The 15,481-nt window shown below is 39.1% G+C and overlaps 1 protein-coding gene across 1 annotated transcript; it reads left to right on the top strand.

Moving 5' to 3' along the window:
- The first annotated feature begins 1,777 nt into the window (after positions 1-1,777).
- On the top strand, positions 1,778-15,245 carry rassf6 (Ras association domain family member 6). The gene is made up of 11 exons (XM_037692635.1): positions 1,778-1,916; positions 8,314-8,385; positions 9,528-9,606; positions 10,229-10,389; positions 10,509-10,609; positions 12,384-12,583; positions 12,682-12,783; positions 12,881-12,932; positions 13,026-13,144; positions 14,683-14,780; positions 15,031-15,245. Exons 2-11 carry the CDS (start codon positions 8,327-8,329, stop codon positions 15,104-15,106), a joined length of 1,047 nt encoding a protein of 348 aa, XP_037548563.1. The 5' UTR covers positions 1,778-1,916; positions 8,314-8,326; the 3' UTR covers positions 15,107-15,245.
- Positions 15,246-15,481: the final 236 nt, after the last annotated feature.

Here is a 15,481-nt window from a genome sequence, read left to right as displayed (position 1 = left end):
AGCTCACTTGCTGCTCATCCATGCTGCTTTGAATGGACTGCCTATTGTACTCCAGCAGCAAGAACCCTCGTTCTCTGAGTCTGAGCTGCTCTCGTTGTTAACTGTTTAAAGGGGTAGATCAGATCTTTTTAGGTGGGCTTCTGAAGAAAACTCATGAACAGCGTAGTACACATTAGATCTTTGAATGGCCTCAGTTTGGAGGAAAAAAGTTTAATTCTTCACACACGGATAAGATATCAATTAAAGTAATTGCTGCATTTTTAAAACAACTCTGATCTAAAAACTTTTATACAGTTCATGTAAAGTATTTTTAGAAGAACACTGTCATTCTTGCATTATCCGGTTATCTCTAAAGAAATATATTAACTTTTTTAGGCTAAATTTGAAATGCTACAGCTTGCTACAAACTGATGCTATTTTAGCTTGTAAATAAACATATTATATGTAAATAATGTGTATTTTAAATGGTCAAAAATTCAACTATTTCTTCCAAGTGATATTGTTTAATAAGGTAATTACAACCGGTGATATACACAATTTAAATGCAACCCCTCTTAAAAAATGGCAGTAATACTTTGACTATTAGTTTAAGTGTTTTAGGGAGGATATTTTTTATTAGTGTGTGGTTTGAAAAGTAAATCATCATCCAGGGAGGGTCTGCTCAGGTTTCCATATTTTCTAACAATGCACTCTGCATTTGCTCTCATGTGCAAACAGCATCCCACCACTAGGTGGTGCTGTTTGGATGACAATTCAGCTTCTTCCTTTTCTATTTTTAAATCACCTTTTTTTTAGGAATGCATAACACTACTATATTATTTATAAGGGTTAAATGGTTTTTAAAAAATCTGAAAAAAGTAAATAAAAAAAAAAAAAGGTTTTAATGTTATTTTCAAATCATCACTGTGTTTTAAACCTCTGATTTAAAAGTGCATCAACATGTTGAATGAGATCAATGATTCTCTGACTCCCTCTCCTGGTAAGTGCAGATAAAATGATGACTGTACATCTTTTATTTTATTTTATTTTTTAAATAGTATTTTCAAAAACCTTCAGTTACTCATCATTTTTTTAATATATAATTATGTCCAAGAATCCAGGCTATCTTGTAATGTTTAAAGTGATACTTGGTAACACTTCTGTGTTATTTCTAAAGGCTTTATTTTTTTATTTTTTACTGAAGAACTAAACAAATTAAAACAAATTACATTTGCCATAGGCTCCAAACAAGCGCCTTGCCTCTAAACATTCACTTCGAAGTTGATCATTTGCTTTTTGTTTTCACTTCTAGTACAAAAGGTAAATTCCAATGACTGGACTCAAAATTACTAATAAAGAACATTTAGTCTTTGGAACATTTAAATAAAATAAATTAACAATACAAATATCTTAAAATATCCTTGAAAACAGTGCTTAAAAAGTAAAAAATGGGGTTTAATAAATAAATAAATAAAAGCTAAATGTAGGTCTATCCTAATAGTTTTACTTTTTATTGTGTTTCACATCTTTTCATGATGATGGCTAAAAGGTTAAAAGAGGTGAGACAGCTGATGGAGCTTAACTATTGTGGAGCCTTTTCAAACCCTGATTGCTCAGCTGCATGCGAACCAACATGGCCCTGTCATGTGCAGCCTTTTCTATCATTCTTTCTTTCTGGCTTTCTTCTGCATGCACACCCTCTCCTTCTAAAGTCGAGTCATATCTGGTGTCAGTCAGCCACTCCCTCTGAACATTGTCTCAACGTGTTCTGCAATAATTAACCAGCTGCTGCGGCGTTGCTGCACAAGCTCACCTCCTGCCACACGAACTGCACTCCAGACCTTTGAACACAAACCCTCACAGTTAAATGCACCATCAGAGCTGAATAATGGAGCCGCTTCATTCGCTTTTAGAAGACTAGAAGAAAGGCTGAGCAGGTAGGAAGAAACATATTAGTTTGGGCTTTATCAAATTTAATACACACAAGAACCATACTCCTTTACACTTTAAGACATACGTTTTGTGCTTTATAATAAAACGGCACTAAGCAGTTTTTATCTTTAAACTTACTGTAAATGATTGAATCAAAAACCAGATTTAATGTGACTGTAGTTGCACAGTGACTCTCTATGTGTTGGTTTGAATAACTAGAATTGTTCATATTCTATAGGAGCCAAACTTTTAGAGGAGAAATGAAAAAGAGGAGTTTCATGTACCGTCTTGAGGGCAGTCGTAGAATAATCTGAGCAGGGTGTGGAGAAGGGATTAGGAAGGTTCATAAAGTGAAGTACTGGGTGTATACAGTGACTTTTTACCCCACTGGCAATATTTTTTTTTCCAGAATAAAAGTATGAGATGAAAATACCATTGTCTACAAAAGCTGTGTAACTTATCTAGATGGTATTCCCAATGTTTGGTGATCCACTAAATTGTTCACTGCTTTCAGATTTGTCTGATTAAAGGAAAATATTTATGTTGAGTTTAAGTTGCTTAACTACACTTTGAGCTAAAGCTGTTTACCTGCGTGAAGGTGGGATGGGTTACCTTGTCTTTAGAAGCCACTTTTTATCCAGTTACACCAGTAACATACATACATACATAAGACATTTGAAGCATCTTTTGCACAATTTATACAAGCTGGATATTAGTCAGTCAGAGTCAGAGTTTCTTTATTGTCATTCGCACCTCATGTGGTACATGTGGTGGAGCGAAATTATGTACACAGGGTCCCAGTTACATCCAACAATAAAATGTATAAGAAAAACAGTAACATCTAAGATATGAACTAAGAAAAACATCAACTAAATATACACTAAGCACTCATAACATAAAACATTGAACATCACCACAAACATGAACATGAGTCTGTGAGCAGATGTGCACGCATGAACACATCAACATTGAGACAGATCAGCAGCAACATGAAACAGATCAGCAGCAACATGATATGGTTTTTCACAGTGATTATTCTAGTTAGAGATTCATGAGTCTAACAGCCTCAGGGTAGAAGCTGTTCCTCAGTCTAGTGGTTCTACACTTAATGCTCCTTAACCTCCTTCCTGAGGGGAGTGGGGCAAAAAGTGTGTGTGCTGGGTGGGTGGGGTCCTTCATGATGCAGGTGGCCCTCTTCCTGCATCTGGAGGTGTAGATGTCTGTGATGGTGGGGAGACTGATTCCAACAGATTTCTGTGCAGCCTTCACCACTCTCTGCAAAGCTTTTCTTTCTGCAGCTGTGCAGCCTCCATGCCACACATTGATGCTCGAGCACAGGATGCTCTCCACTGCACACCTGTAGAAGGAGGTGAGGACTGAGCTTCCCAGACCAGCTCGCCTCAGCCGTCTGAGGAAGTAGAGTCTCTGATGAGCTTTCTTGATCAGGCTGGTGGTGTTGTTGCTCCAGCTGAGGTTGTCATTCATGTGTACACCCAAGTACTTGTAGCTGGAGACCACTTCCACCGCAGATCCTCTTATGTTCAGGGGGGTGTAGGTGTTTTTGTTCCTTCTGAAGTCCACAATCATCTCCTTTGTCTTCTTCACATTGATGTGAAGGTTATTCTCTCTGCACCAGCTCTCCAGGTGTTCCACCTCTTGCCTGTAGCTGGACTCATCATTGTTTGTGATGCATCCCACCACCGCTGTATCATCTGCAAACTTTACAATGTGACAGCCTGGATGGGTAGCTGCACAATCATATGTGAGCAGAGTAAACAGGAGGGGGCTCAACACACATCCCTGAGGAGAGCCAGTGCTGAGGGTTATGGTGGAGGAGGAGAGGTTGTGGATCCTCACTAACTGTGGTCTGTTTGTTAAAAAGTCTAGTACCCAGTTGCAGATGGAGGGGCTTAGTCCTAGTGTGGATAGTTTGTCCATCAGGGTTTGGGGGATCATGGTGTTGAAGGCGGATGTGAAGTCCACAAAGAGCATACGGACGTAAGAGTTTTTCTGCTCCAGGTGGTTGAGTGCAGTGTGGACCACAGAGGAGATTGCATCCTCTGTTGATCGGTTCTCACGGTATGCGTACTGATGAGGGTCCTCGTTGATGTTGATGGTTGTTTTGATGTGAGTCATGACCAGTTTTTCGAAGCATTTAGCGACTATCGGGGTGAGGGCCACTGGCCGATAGTCATTCAGACCAGTCACTGTAGAGCTTTTTGGGACTGGGATGATGGTGGCAGTCTTCAGGCAGGTGGGAACTGTCTCCAGGGTAAGTGAGGTGTTAAAGATGTCTGCCAGCACCTCACAGAGCTGATCAGCACATTCCTTCAACACTTTTCTGGGGATGTTGTCTGGGCCAGTTGCTTTGTGCGGATTAATCCTCCTGAAGGTACTCCTTACTTCTGCTGAGGTCACGCTGAGATGCTCTTCATCCGGTGGTGAGGTGAGTCTGGTGCTGGGTGGTCTGTTCGGGTCTTCAAAGCGTGCATAGAACTTGTTGAGGGCATCAGGCAGAGATGGGTCTTTGGGACATTGTTCACTCCTTCCTTTATAATCCGTTATGCACTTAATGCCCCTCCACATGCTCCGAGGGTCTTGTGAGATGAATTGACCCTCGATCCTCTTTGCATATGTGCCCTTGGCCCTCTTAATACCAGCAACCAGCTCTTTTCTTGTCCTACTCAGCTCCTCTGAGTTTCCAGACCTGAAGGCAGTGTTCCTGGCTTCCAGCAGGGTACGCACCTCTGCATTCAGCCAAGGTTTTCTGTTTGGGTAGCTTTTAACATTTCTGATAGTGGAGACTGTGTCAGTACATGTACTAATGTAACCCAGTACTGAGGATGTGTATTGGTCAAGATCAAGCGAACCTCCATTTTCAGCAGCTTCTCTGAAAACCTGCCAGTCTGTTCGATCAAAACAATCTCTCAGTATGGGGCCACTGTCCTGGATCCAACATTTAACTTTCTTTTGAACCGGTCTGGAGCGTCTCAGCGGGGGCATGTAAGCAGGAGCCAGGAAGATTGAGATGTGGTCTGACAGTCCTAGGTGGGGGCGGGGTTCGGCTTTGTATGCATCTTTTACGTTCGTGTAAACACGGTCCAGCGTGCGGTCTCCACGTGTTGGAATCGTCACATGCTGATTAAAGCTTGGGAGACAGTCCTTTAGATTCAATATTAGTAAAGAAAACCACATTTTGGGTTGTGTTTTAACATAATGACAATTTTGTTTATGAACCAATCATTAAATGCATTAAAACACACAGTTTGGACAAGTTTTCAAAAGGACAATGACACATTTTAATATAGTATTAAAAAAACAAACATCCTTTTCTTTACTGTCAGTGCCCACACACTAATATGAACACCATGAAGTTGTTACGTGCTGAAAGAAGTTACAATTGAACACACGAGCAACTGCAAAGCAGCAGTTAGCGGCTGAATGATGCGCTTTGATTACGCCCCGTGATGTCGTACTATTTAAAATTATAATGCACCACCTGCTTTTGAGCTACTTAACATGTTTAGCAATAAAAATGCAATTTCACAGTTGGTAAGTTTAATGGTTTTCAAACTTTTCACAATCTGAGTGCCAAAACATCCACAACAAAGTCCCCAGATGTCTCCTGTTGAAGCACTCAAACATTGCTACCAAGTCATTCTATTAGATTAATTTCTAATATATATACATTTGTAGAATTCAAATGCATCCAGTATATTTAATTTGATGATCTATAGAACAAGCACAATGGAGTTCTGCTCTGCTGAACAACCATTACGCTCGGCTTTCAAGTGAAAATGCCTGCTGTAACATTCTTTGTACGCTTTTGGCTTTGAGGAATCTTGTATTAGTAGCTTCCTATTGTGACGATTGGGGCTAAAATCAGATATAAAGACCAATGAGAACAGAGATCAAGACTCAGAATCAGTTTACAGTGTTTATTTACAAGCTGAGACATAAGCAATAAGCCAACCCAGAGGAGCAGAGAGAGGGTTAGATTGCAGTTTGAAGGCTAAGGCTACTGTTGGCAGGTAATGCTCCAGCGCTGGCGGAGTGTCTTCTGAGGCCTCTTATAAACTTTATTTATTTAACCAGGCAAATCCCACTGATCTCTTTTGCAAGGGAGGTCTGAGCCTGAAGGCAGCCTAACATGCATGTTTTTGGTCTGTGGGAGGAAATCGGAGTACCCGGAGAAAACCCACGCATGCACGAGAAGAACATGCAAACTCCACACAGAAAGACTCCAGGTCCAACCAGGGATTGAACCCAGGACCTTCTTGCTGTGAGGCAACAGTGCTAACCACTGAGCTGTTGTGCTGCCATTAATATACTATATTATACACCATTATACGCCTCATGCTCGTCAAGCTGCAGGATGACAAGTGTGGCTAATTAGAGCCTGACTGTAGGAGCAGGAGCTGGCAGAGCAGAGCTCCTAAAAGAAATGAACATTAAAACCCTAAATCAGGGGAAATCAACTTAGTTGTGGGTTCATTTTTAAATAAAACTATATTTTCAACCATCAAACAAACTTACTTAATGGCAAAAACTGCTGGATGTCCTGCCCCTGAGCTCTTGGCTTTCAGTAACTGTGGCCCTCTGAGCAATTTAATGGAATAGCCCTGATCTAAATGATGAATTAATGTGAGTGGCTGTCAAGAGAGCAATGAAATAAAATGTGTCTGCACTGATTTTTTTATCCGTATGTGTTTGCATTTAAAGTGCAAATTAGTGTGAAAAGATCTGGACTATATATACAATTATATATATATAATTATATCTCTAAATTTATATCTAATGCAAAGATGGAGCTCAGTGTGTGAAGCTGTACCTTGAAACTTGTGTTTTAGCCACTTGTCAAAGTGTACTTTACTGTATGAAATGATGTGTGTGTGTCCGTGTGTATAAATAATGGTGAAATTTTTAAAATAAAATAAAGTAAAGCGCTAATTGAGTCTGTTATTTTGTCTGATACTGCACAGTTGTTTATCTGCCAATTGTACATTATATTATATTTGTCTTATTTTAGTCTAACTTTGTCAGCTGCTGGATATGTTGATAGAAATCCTGTAATTTTCTCTGAAAACAATAAAAAAGAAGAAGGAAAAAAAGAAACCATCCAGATGATCTGACTGAACATTGCTGGATTTTATTCCTGGATTCCTGAACTTTGTTGTTTTGAACCACTTTGGCATGATTGTCTCAGAGGAGATGACGAGCCCTGGAGACCATCGTAGCACCAGCAAACTTTTTTTTTTCTTTTTTTTACTGTTTGTGGGAATCAGTTTTGTTTGGTGGCTCCTCAGTCTGAAGAAGTCCTTTGGATGAAGGACGAAATGTCTCAGCAAAATAAGAAACCGTCAGGATGACCTGACCATTGTTGGGTTTTCTACCTGGATTATTGCACATGAACTTTGGTGAATAAAAAGAAAATCTTTCAAAACCAGATAAATAGATTGTGACATCACTTTAAACATTGACTGGGTTAGTGTGCAAGTTCAGACATGTTAGAAAAAAGTGTAGAAGAAGTTAAATAATAAACTATTTTAACATCTTGATTTTCAAAATGACTGCATACTTTAGAGCATTTTAGTTGCAATAAACTCACCTTTAAATGGGTTGAAAATCATTGTTGCATTCTGATATTTTCACATCAACATTACTGTGAAAGTTGCACCGAGCATTAATTTTAGTTCCGTTTATTTATCCTGCTGCACAAAACGAAAGGTCGGTCACAAGGAGGAGTGGAAAAGCTGCTGAATACCTGAAGTGTTCCTCAGCAGCAAACACGCTGAGGCAAAGAAAGAATGGAGGACACTGTCAATCAAATGGACTGCTGTTTGCAGGCGGGTCTCACGTCAACAATAATTCAGAAAACGGACAAAAGGGAAAGAAAATGAGAGACTACAAGTACAGGTTACAGTCACACAACCAGACCAAAACATAAACAAACGCTTGGCCCTGCACCGTCATCACTGGTTACTGGGTGGAGTACTGTCATTAAATCTGTTGGAGACGAGCAGAAAAAAAGAAAGTGAAAGAGTGTAGGCAGGACCAAAGCAACACAGAGCGAGAGAGAGCGATAAAAATAACACAAACTTCAGAGAGGCAGTCTGAAAGAGATATTTTAAGCACAGCGAGAAGAAAAAGACAAAGACACTGAATCCATGTCTTGGGTTTTTCATGATAGAGCAGGTAAGACTTTTATTTATCTGGCTATTTTTTAGAGGAAGCGCTGTTAAAATCTTTTAGTGGCATTTCTTGTTTGAGGTCAACACTAAGCTAGAGTTTGTAGTGAAATGCCCTTGGGCTGCTTCAGGCGTTCCGATTACCCTTTTCTGCTCTTATTTGGTGGCCATGCTGTTCAAAATGTTCATCCATTTATTTGTTGTCTCTCTGCAGTAGCTGAATAGAGATGTATGCAGCGGCTCTGCCCCCACTAATCCAAGCAGGAAATGGAAGAGCATTGACCAGGTGAGTTACTAATCTTATCTCTTATCCTGCTGCTGTCAATTTAATTTTTAAACATGCCAAGCTATTTATTTTATTTTGGTTCGTTTTCTCTAAATTCTGCCTGATTTGATCGATTACAAGGCAGGAGTTTGTGTGAGCTACCATTAAACATTGTGATAATGAGAGTAGGGAACAGGTGAAAGAGTCTGGAGAGGCTGGTGACAGAAGGAGAGCTGCAAGAGTGAATTAGAAAGAAGGCTTATAAAAAGTTAATAAGGCTTTCATGTATGTTTTGGAGATGGCGGCATGTAGATGAACATAGTAAGACTTGGTTATTTTTATATTATTAGTGACCAAAAGTGACAGGAATAGGAACGAGAGGGACAGCTCAGGTTGAGTGCTTTATAAAAGCTAGATTAAAAGGGTTTGGACACGTGTCGAGGAGGGGTAGTTGATATATCGGACTAAGACTGCTGAATATGGAGCTGCCAGGGAGGAGAAAAAGACCACAGAGGAGGTTCATGAATCTAGTGAAGGATGGCAAAGTTCATGCTCAATCATCCAGGTACAAAATCCAATAATGGTCAATCAGGTCATCTGGACAGTTTCTTTTTTTGTGGAAAGACGTTGCATCCTCTATCCGGGGGGCTTCATCAGTCTTTCCACAAACAATAAACTGTCCAGATGACCTGACTGACCAATGACCATTATTGGATTTTGTACCTGGATGATTGCGCATGGACTTTGATGTCTTGAACTATTTTGGCTGTGGCTGCCTGCCTGGGAGGAGTCGACAGGAGACCCCCCAGAAACCATCTCGGCAGCAACTGGTTGGTCCACTAAAGGATTGTACTGCTTAGTGGGAAAACAGTTTACCTGGGACTCCTCAGACTGATGAAGCCCTCCAGATAGCGAGCAAAACGTATTTCCACAAAAGAGAAACTGTCCAGATGACCTGACTGAACATTGTTGGGTAGTGAAGGATGGGTCAGATGGTGGCAAATCATTAGCTGTGGTGACCTCCTCAGGAAGCAGCAAAAAATAGGAGTTGATTAACTATAAGCCAAATTATGACTAAAGAATTAGAGTAATTTTCCTGCAGTTCTTTTTCATTTTGTCATCTGCAACATTTTTAATTCATCGCAACTAATTCTATATTTCAGAGCAGAGTTCCTGTCGCTATTAAACACCTACAACTGGTACCTGAAAGAGCAGACTCAGCTCCAGCTCACTTATTGTCAGGTATGAGTTCTATTTTTTTCATATTTTCTCTCAATGGCTGTTCATATAGTTGTCACAGTACTAGGGCTGAACAATTTTGGAAAATATTCTAATTGCAATTTTTTTTTTTTTTTACCTCAATATTGCGATTGTGATTTACATGTAATATGTGATTATTGTTCAATGTCTTCTTCTCATGTATTTTTCAACAAACACAAGCAATACATCAATCTGTTTCGGTTGTTTTCTGCTCCCCTGCAACTCTGTTCCCACATTTTTTGTGTAGCTCCAGTATAGCAACTTGGCTAAAGTGTGTGCACGAGGGCATTCTGTACCGCTTATCCATTATTTACCAAAGCCGTAAACCCAGGCGTGGTCACTATATTAATGGGCACCATGTCTTTCGCTTTGAAATCCAATATGCTGGAGTTATTTCTGTGTCATTTCAAATTATATTCATACGGATTAATACCTTCAAACCGTTCGGGCAGTGATCCCTGTCAGCTGGTGCTTTGCTTGATGAAGCACTGGTCATTGACGTTCTAGTTGTAAATGGCTTTGTGGTGTTGTTTTTTTTAAATGTTGATAAAGATTTGAAGTCAGTAGGAGCAGTTAAACATCATACTGTTTGTTCCTGTGACAGGGTGCAGATGGAAGGGTGCTGGTGGAAGGTTTACTGAATATCTCCTGGGGAGTACGGAGACCAATCAGGCTGAAAATGCAGGACGACAAGCAGAGTCTTCCGTTTGCACCGATGGTTATGCCTGATCCCACCAGTCCAGTCAGCCCAATTGGCAGCAAGAGGTTCGACATCAGCCTGTATTGATATGAACGTCTAAGAGCTTGAGCTCAACATGTGCCAAAATTCTAAACCTTGCATGGGTTTGAGGTGATGTCATGTTTTTGTGTCTGACTACTTGCAGTAGTATGTCTCGGTGGGGAGAATATAATGATCTTCACCAGATCGATGAAGTGGCAGAGACAGACGCAGCCCACCAAACAGTGGTCAAAGATCCTTTACCAGGTTAACTTTAATTTGTGTCACTTTAAAATCTGTTTTCCCAACAATGCTGTTGATTGAAGATCAGACATTTGCAATAAACTGTGCAAACTTCATGGCATCATGTTGAGAACTGAGATACACATGGTTTCATAAACACCGCTTAAAAGTTTTGAAGAATTAATCAAATCACATTTTACTCCAGTATGTTAATATGTTTGGTACCACTTTACAATAAGGCTACCCTTATAGATGGCTAATAAATAGTTTATTAATTCCTCTATAAACACTTTATAAATCATTAGTAACTGCTTATTATGCATTAATTAAGGGTGACAGAGACAAAACTGACCAGTTTCTTGCCAAATATTGAGCCAAATCTGCCACCTATATATTTCATCTAGAGTTGTTATATTAAACATTTGTTACTACCTTTTAAAAGCATAATAAAAGCATTTGTAAACCTATTTATTTAACATGTTTGTGCTTTTTCACTGAATTATAAGTATCTACATCTAATATTATATACAAAAAAAAATAGGTTTACAAAAGTTTATTGTGCTCACAAGTTAGTAACTTAGTCTGAGATGTTTAATAAAACAACTCTCTATATAAAGGTCAATTTTGTCTCTTCCATGCCCTTAATTAATGCATAATAAGCAGTTATTAATGATTTATAAAGTGTTTATAGAGGAATTAATAACATTCAAGTATTCAATGTTCTTTATTTGTTATACGTACCACATGTGGTACATGTGGTGGAACAAAACTGAGTACACAGGGTCCCCGTTACATCCAACAAAAGTATAAAATGTAAAAGAAAAACAGTAATAAGATCTAAGATATGAACTAAGAAAAACGTTAACTAAAAAATATGCTAAGCACTAGTAGTATAATTCAATTCAATTCAATTCAATTCAAAAATACTTTTTTAATCCCAAAGGGAAATTAACTGTATGCTGTAGCTCATCATCCTGCTTTCATTCGAGTTGTTATAGATGCTGACAGCTGTGGGCAAGAAGGATCTTTTGTCTGTCTTGGAGCAGATCTGAAGAAACTGCAGATGTTGATCTATCTACTTGGACTTGTTGTGTTTCTTGGTCTTCTTGGGCAGCAGGATCACCTGAATCTTGTGCAGAACTCCTCCCTGAGCGATGGTCTCTCCTCACAGCAGTTTGTTGAGCTTGTCATTGTGGGCAGCCAGCTGCAGGTGTCAAAGGATGATCCTGGTCTTCTTGTAGTCACGAGCCACATTTCCCACTAGCTCCAGGATTTTGGCAGTCAGGTACTCAAGCACCTCCACCAGGTAGACGGGGATGCGTCCACGGCACCTTCTTTTTAACTCATTTGGGAGTTGGGACTGTAGCTGAGGTATTATTTGAGCTTTAGAGATATTAATCAGCTGCTCCCGGTTGTAAAAAAAAACACCTTGTTGCCATGGTTACGCATCATAACAAATGTCCAAAAGCAAAAAGGTTTCAGTAAAAATCATTCCAGCTGCACAGCATCTGATATCAGAGGAAATAATCATCCAAAAAAATGTGATTTATACCCAGAAAACAGAGTAATTCATGTTTTCTAAAGCAATATCCCAGAATGAAAGTAACAGAGCTACTCCAACATGCAGCCAAAAAACAATACACCATATCTATAAACTATTTATTAGTCATCTATAAGGGGAGCCTTATTGTAAAGTAGTACCTTTTTTTTTTTTTTGTCTGTTTGTTTCATAAAACTTGCTTTTTGACACTTTAGTTATTACGAGGTATTCCAATTGCATGTTTTCACTCATCCAAAGGCCCTCCTGTTTACGAGAGTGCCACGCTGCGTCCTACGAGGCACAAGAATCTGGAGCTGGAGGTGGAGTCCAACCTGTTCCGCTGTATGAGCGACGCTTCATTAGTTAAGAGGAGGAGGGGGAGGGGAAAGTCAGAAGCACAACGAGAGCAGGAAAGACAACATCGCTTCTCCATCAACGGGCACTTCTATAACTACAAAGTATGTTCACGCCCAACAAAGCTCTCATCAATTCTTGGTGGTTTTGTTTACATTTGCTTCAGTCTAAGAGCTAAATGACGACCTGTTATATTCTGCAGACCTCTATATTCACCCCAACGTTTGGTACTTCGACTAAAGTTCGCATCTCTAGCACGATGACAACAGACGAAGTCATCGAGCAGCTGTTAAACAAGTTCAAGGTGACTGCGGTTCTAATTCTAGAACAAGCTCCAAAAAGTGGCATACCATTGTTACATTCCACATCCATCACTTTGAAACTGGCTGTTTCTCCTGCAGATTGAAAATGACCCACAGGAGTTTGCATTGTACAGCGTTCACCAGAGTGGAGGTGAGGCCAATGGGCTCTACGTGAAAAACAAATAATTGAAAGGTTGGAAAACACGACGTACAACGTTAATGGTTTAATGTGTGTTTTGTCTAGAAAAGAAAAAGCTGTGTAACAGAGACCACCCACTGTGGGCGCGCATCCTGCAGGGACCATCTGACGACATCATGAAGATCTTTTTGATGGACATGCATGAAGAGGAAGTCAGCACTGATGTGAGTGTAAAGACAAAACGAGCTCTTCGTGTTACACATCTAACAGATTGTTTCAATGGAAATCAAACTGTTGACATAATATTTGGACAAACGCTAGCAAGGCAATGATGTCAGACCCTCCAGGACACATACGGCATTTTCCGGAGCATAAGTTGCATCAGTCAAAAAAAGCATCATGAAGAGGAAAAAAAAACATACGAGTCATTTCGATGTATAAGTCACATTTATCGTGCGTCACCGCTGACCCGTCGCGTTCACTATGTGTTTATTTAATGGTCAAAACGGCTTCATTTTGCCTGGGCGGCACGGCACCATCTATCCATCGCGGCCCGAGCTGCTAGCTCTCCAGCGTTCTTCCACCTGCACCAACTGAGTAAAGCGCGTGCACAGGTGGACTCACTGTTGCAGTTCTTAGAAATTTAAAGTGTCAGTCAATATGGGGAGAAAAAACAAAGACTGACAAGTCTATGCAAAAAACTGCGACTTATACGCCAGACGATATATGTCAAACTCAAGAGCCGCGGGCCAAATCTGGTCCCCCCAAGATAATTTAAATGTAAAATATTGTATCTTTTCTATTTTTTTATTTAAAAACAATGAAATACATCACTTAGTGCAGACTTCTCTTGCCAGCTGGCTAACATTGAAGTCAGAAAGAAGGTTGCATCATTCTGTCATTACTGATTCTGGTGTGGAAAAAGTAACAGAACGTCATGAAACAGGTCAAACTCTTGTAGATAAACCTGCAACAAGAAAAGATATCAGGTATCTGACTCGAGTTAATGGAGCAGCTGAAAGTGGCCCGTGGCTCGGACAAAGATTTTAAATGTTGGTAACTGAGTTTGACACCCTTACGACAATATCTGGGTATATTTTTATGAACAAATTTTACCAACATATTATAAATAAAACCAAGTATTTAAAGCTCATATAAAAATGCACCCTGCCAGATTTACTTGCATTTAGTTTCTACCAGAAGATATGCTGTGAATATTTAACACTTTTAAGAGTTTGAGCTTTCTCCAGAGTAGTACAAGCAAAAAAAAAAAAAGTAACATGCATCAAAACAAAACTTCAAATAAGAAATTATCTGTTCATAAATAGAATCATTCGTATTATTTGTTATTACTTACAATTTGTATGTTTAAAAAGATGGTTAAGTTAAAATTGGTAGGAAAGTAAGGTGTCAAGTGAATGAATAGTTTTGTTTTCACTTTGGACAAGTTCAAGCCAAAGTTGTTGTTTGATTAAAGTAATTTTATTTTTATTTTTTTAAATAAGAGGCAGATATAAGATTTTTTTCTTCTTTCTGCACCCTTTTCATTATTTTTTTTATGTTTTGATGATTTTTTTTGTTTGTTTATTTTGTTTCTTTTAAATGAATGGATAAATAAATTAAATAAATAAGTAAATTATTGGATGAATCACAAATCTTAAACAGTTTACATCACGTTAACTGCGTTGATTGCACTTTGGTAATTTTCTATAATTATTGTGTTCCAAACTGATTTTTTTTATTTCTGTATCTCTTTCTTTAGGTTGCTCAGTATTTAAACTTGGAGCTTCCGATCTTGGAGCAGGTTTTACTCAAACTCAGAGAGGAGGAAAACAAAGAGATTGAAATGGTCATCAACAAGTATGTATATGACTGGCTTACAAAAATGCAGTGAAGCTTTTCCCACTAGTGCATCATTTAAATAAGAGATTATCTGAGATGAAAACTATTATGGATATTTCTTAGTGTAAAGTGTGGCTGTGGCAAAAATTATTATCTGAAAATAAAACAACTGTAATGAGACATGACGGCCTGCAGAGGGCGCATGATGTTATTTTATGTTTTATTTCTGCTTTGCTTAATTCATCTCCTCACATGTTCTCTCTCTCAGGTATCACCACCATCACAGACTTCTGTCTAACATGCTGAACGTTAAGACATCTCCTCACATTGAGACCAGCGTCTGACGACTACTGAACTCAGTTTCTAACAAAAAAAACACTTCAAGGATTCTGAGAAACTCTGAGCATATTTTGAAAAGGCCTTTTTTTACTTACAAATTGTAATTTAAATAATAGTAATTTGTCACAAGATTTTTTTTTTTTTGGGGGGGGGGGGGGTGGAGTAGCACCACCTGACATCCTGTTACAAATCAGCCAAAAATGCGGCGCTCCTTTCAAACCCTAAACAACGAGTTAGCTCAAAAGTTTACATCCACCTGTGGACAGTTTTGTTTGTAAATAAAGACATTATGCATTTTAGGATGTTGCCAATAAATGGCGGGGTGGGGGTGTTAATAAAAACAAAAAAGACCAAATTTACTTTGCTTCCTTATTTTTGTT

This window comes from Nematolebias whitei, chromosome 18 (genome assembly GCF_014905685.2).
Source record: "Nematolebias whitei isolate Nwh7 chromosome 18, NemWhi1, whole genome shotgun sequence".
NCBI classification, from domain to species: Eukaryota; Metazoa; Chordata; class Actinopteri; order Cyprinodontiformes; family Rivulidae; genus Nematolebias; species Nematolebias whitei.
This window is presented reverse-complemented; position numbering and strand designations above follow the sequence as displayed.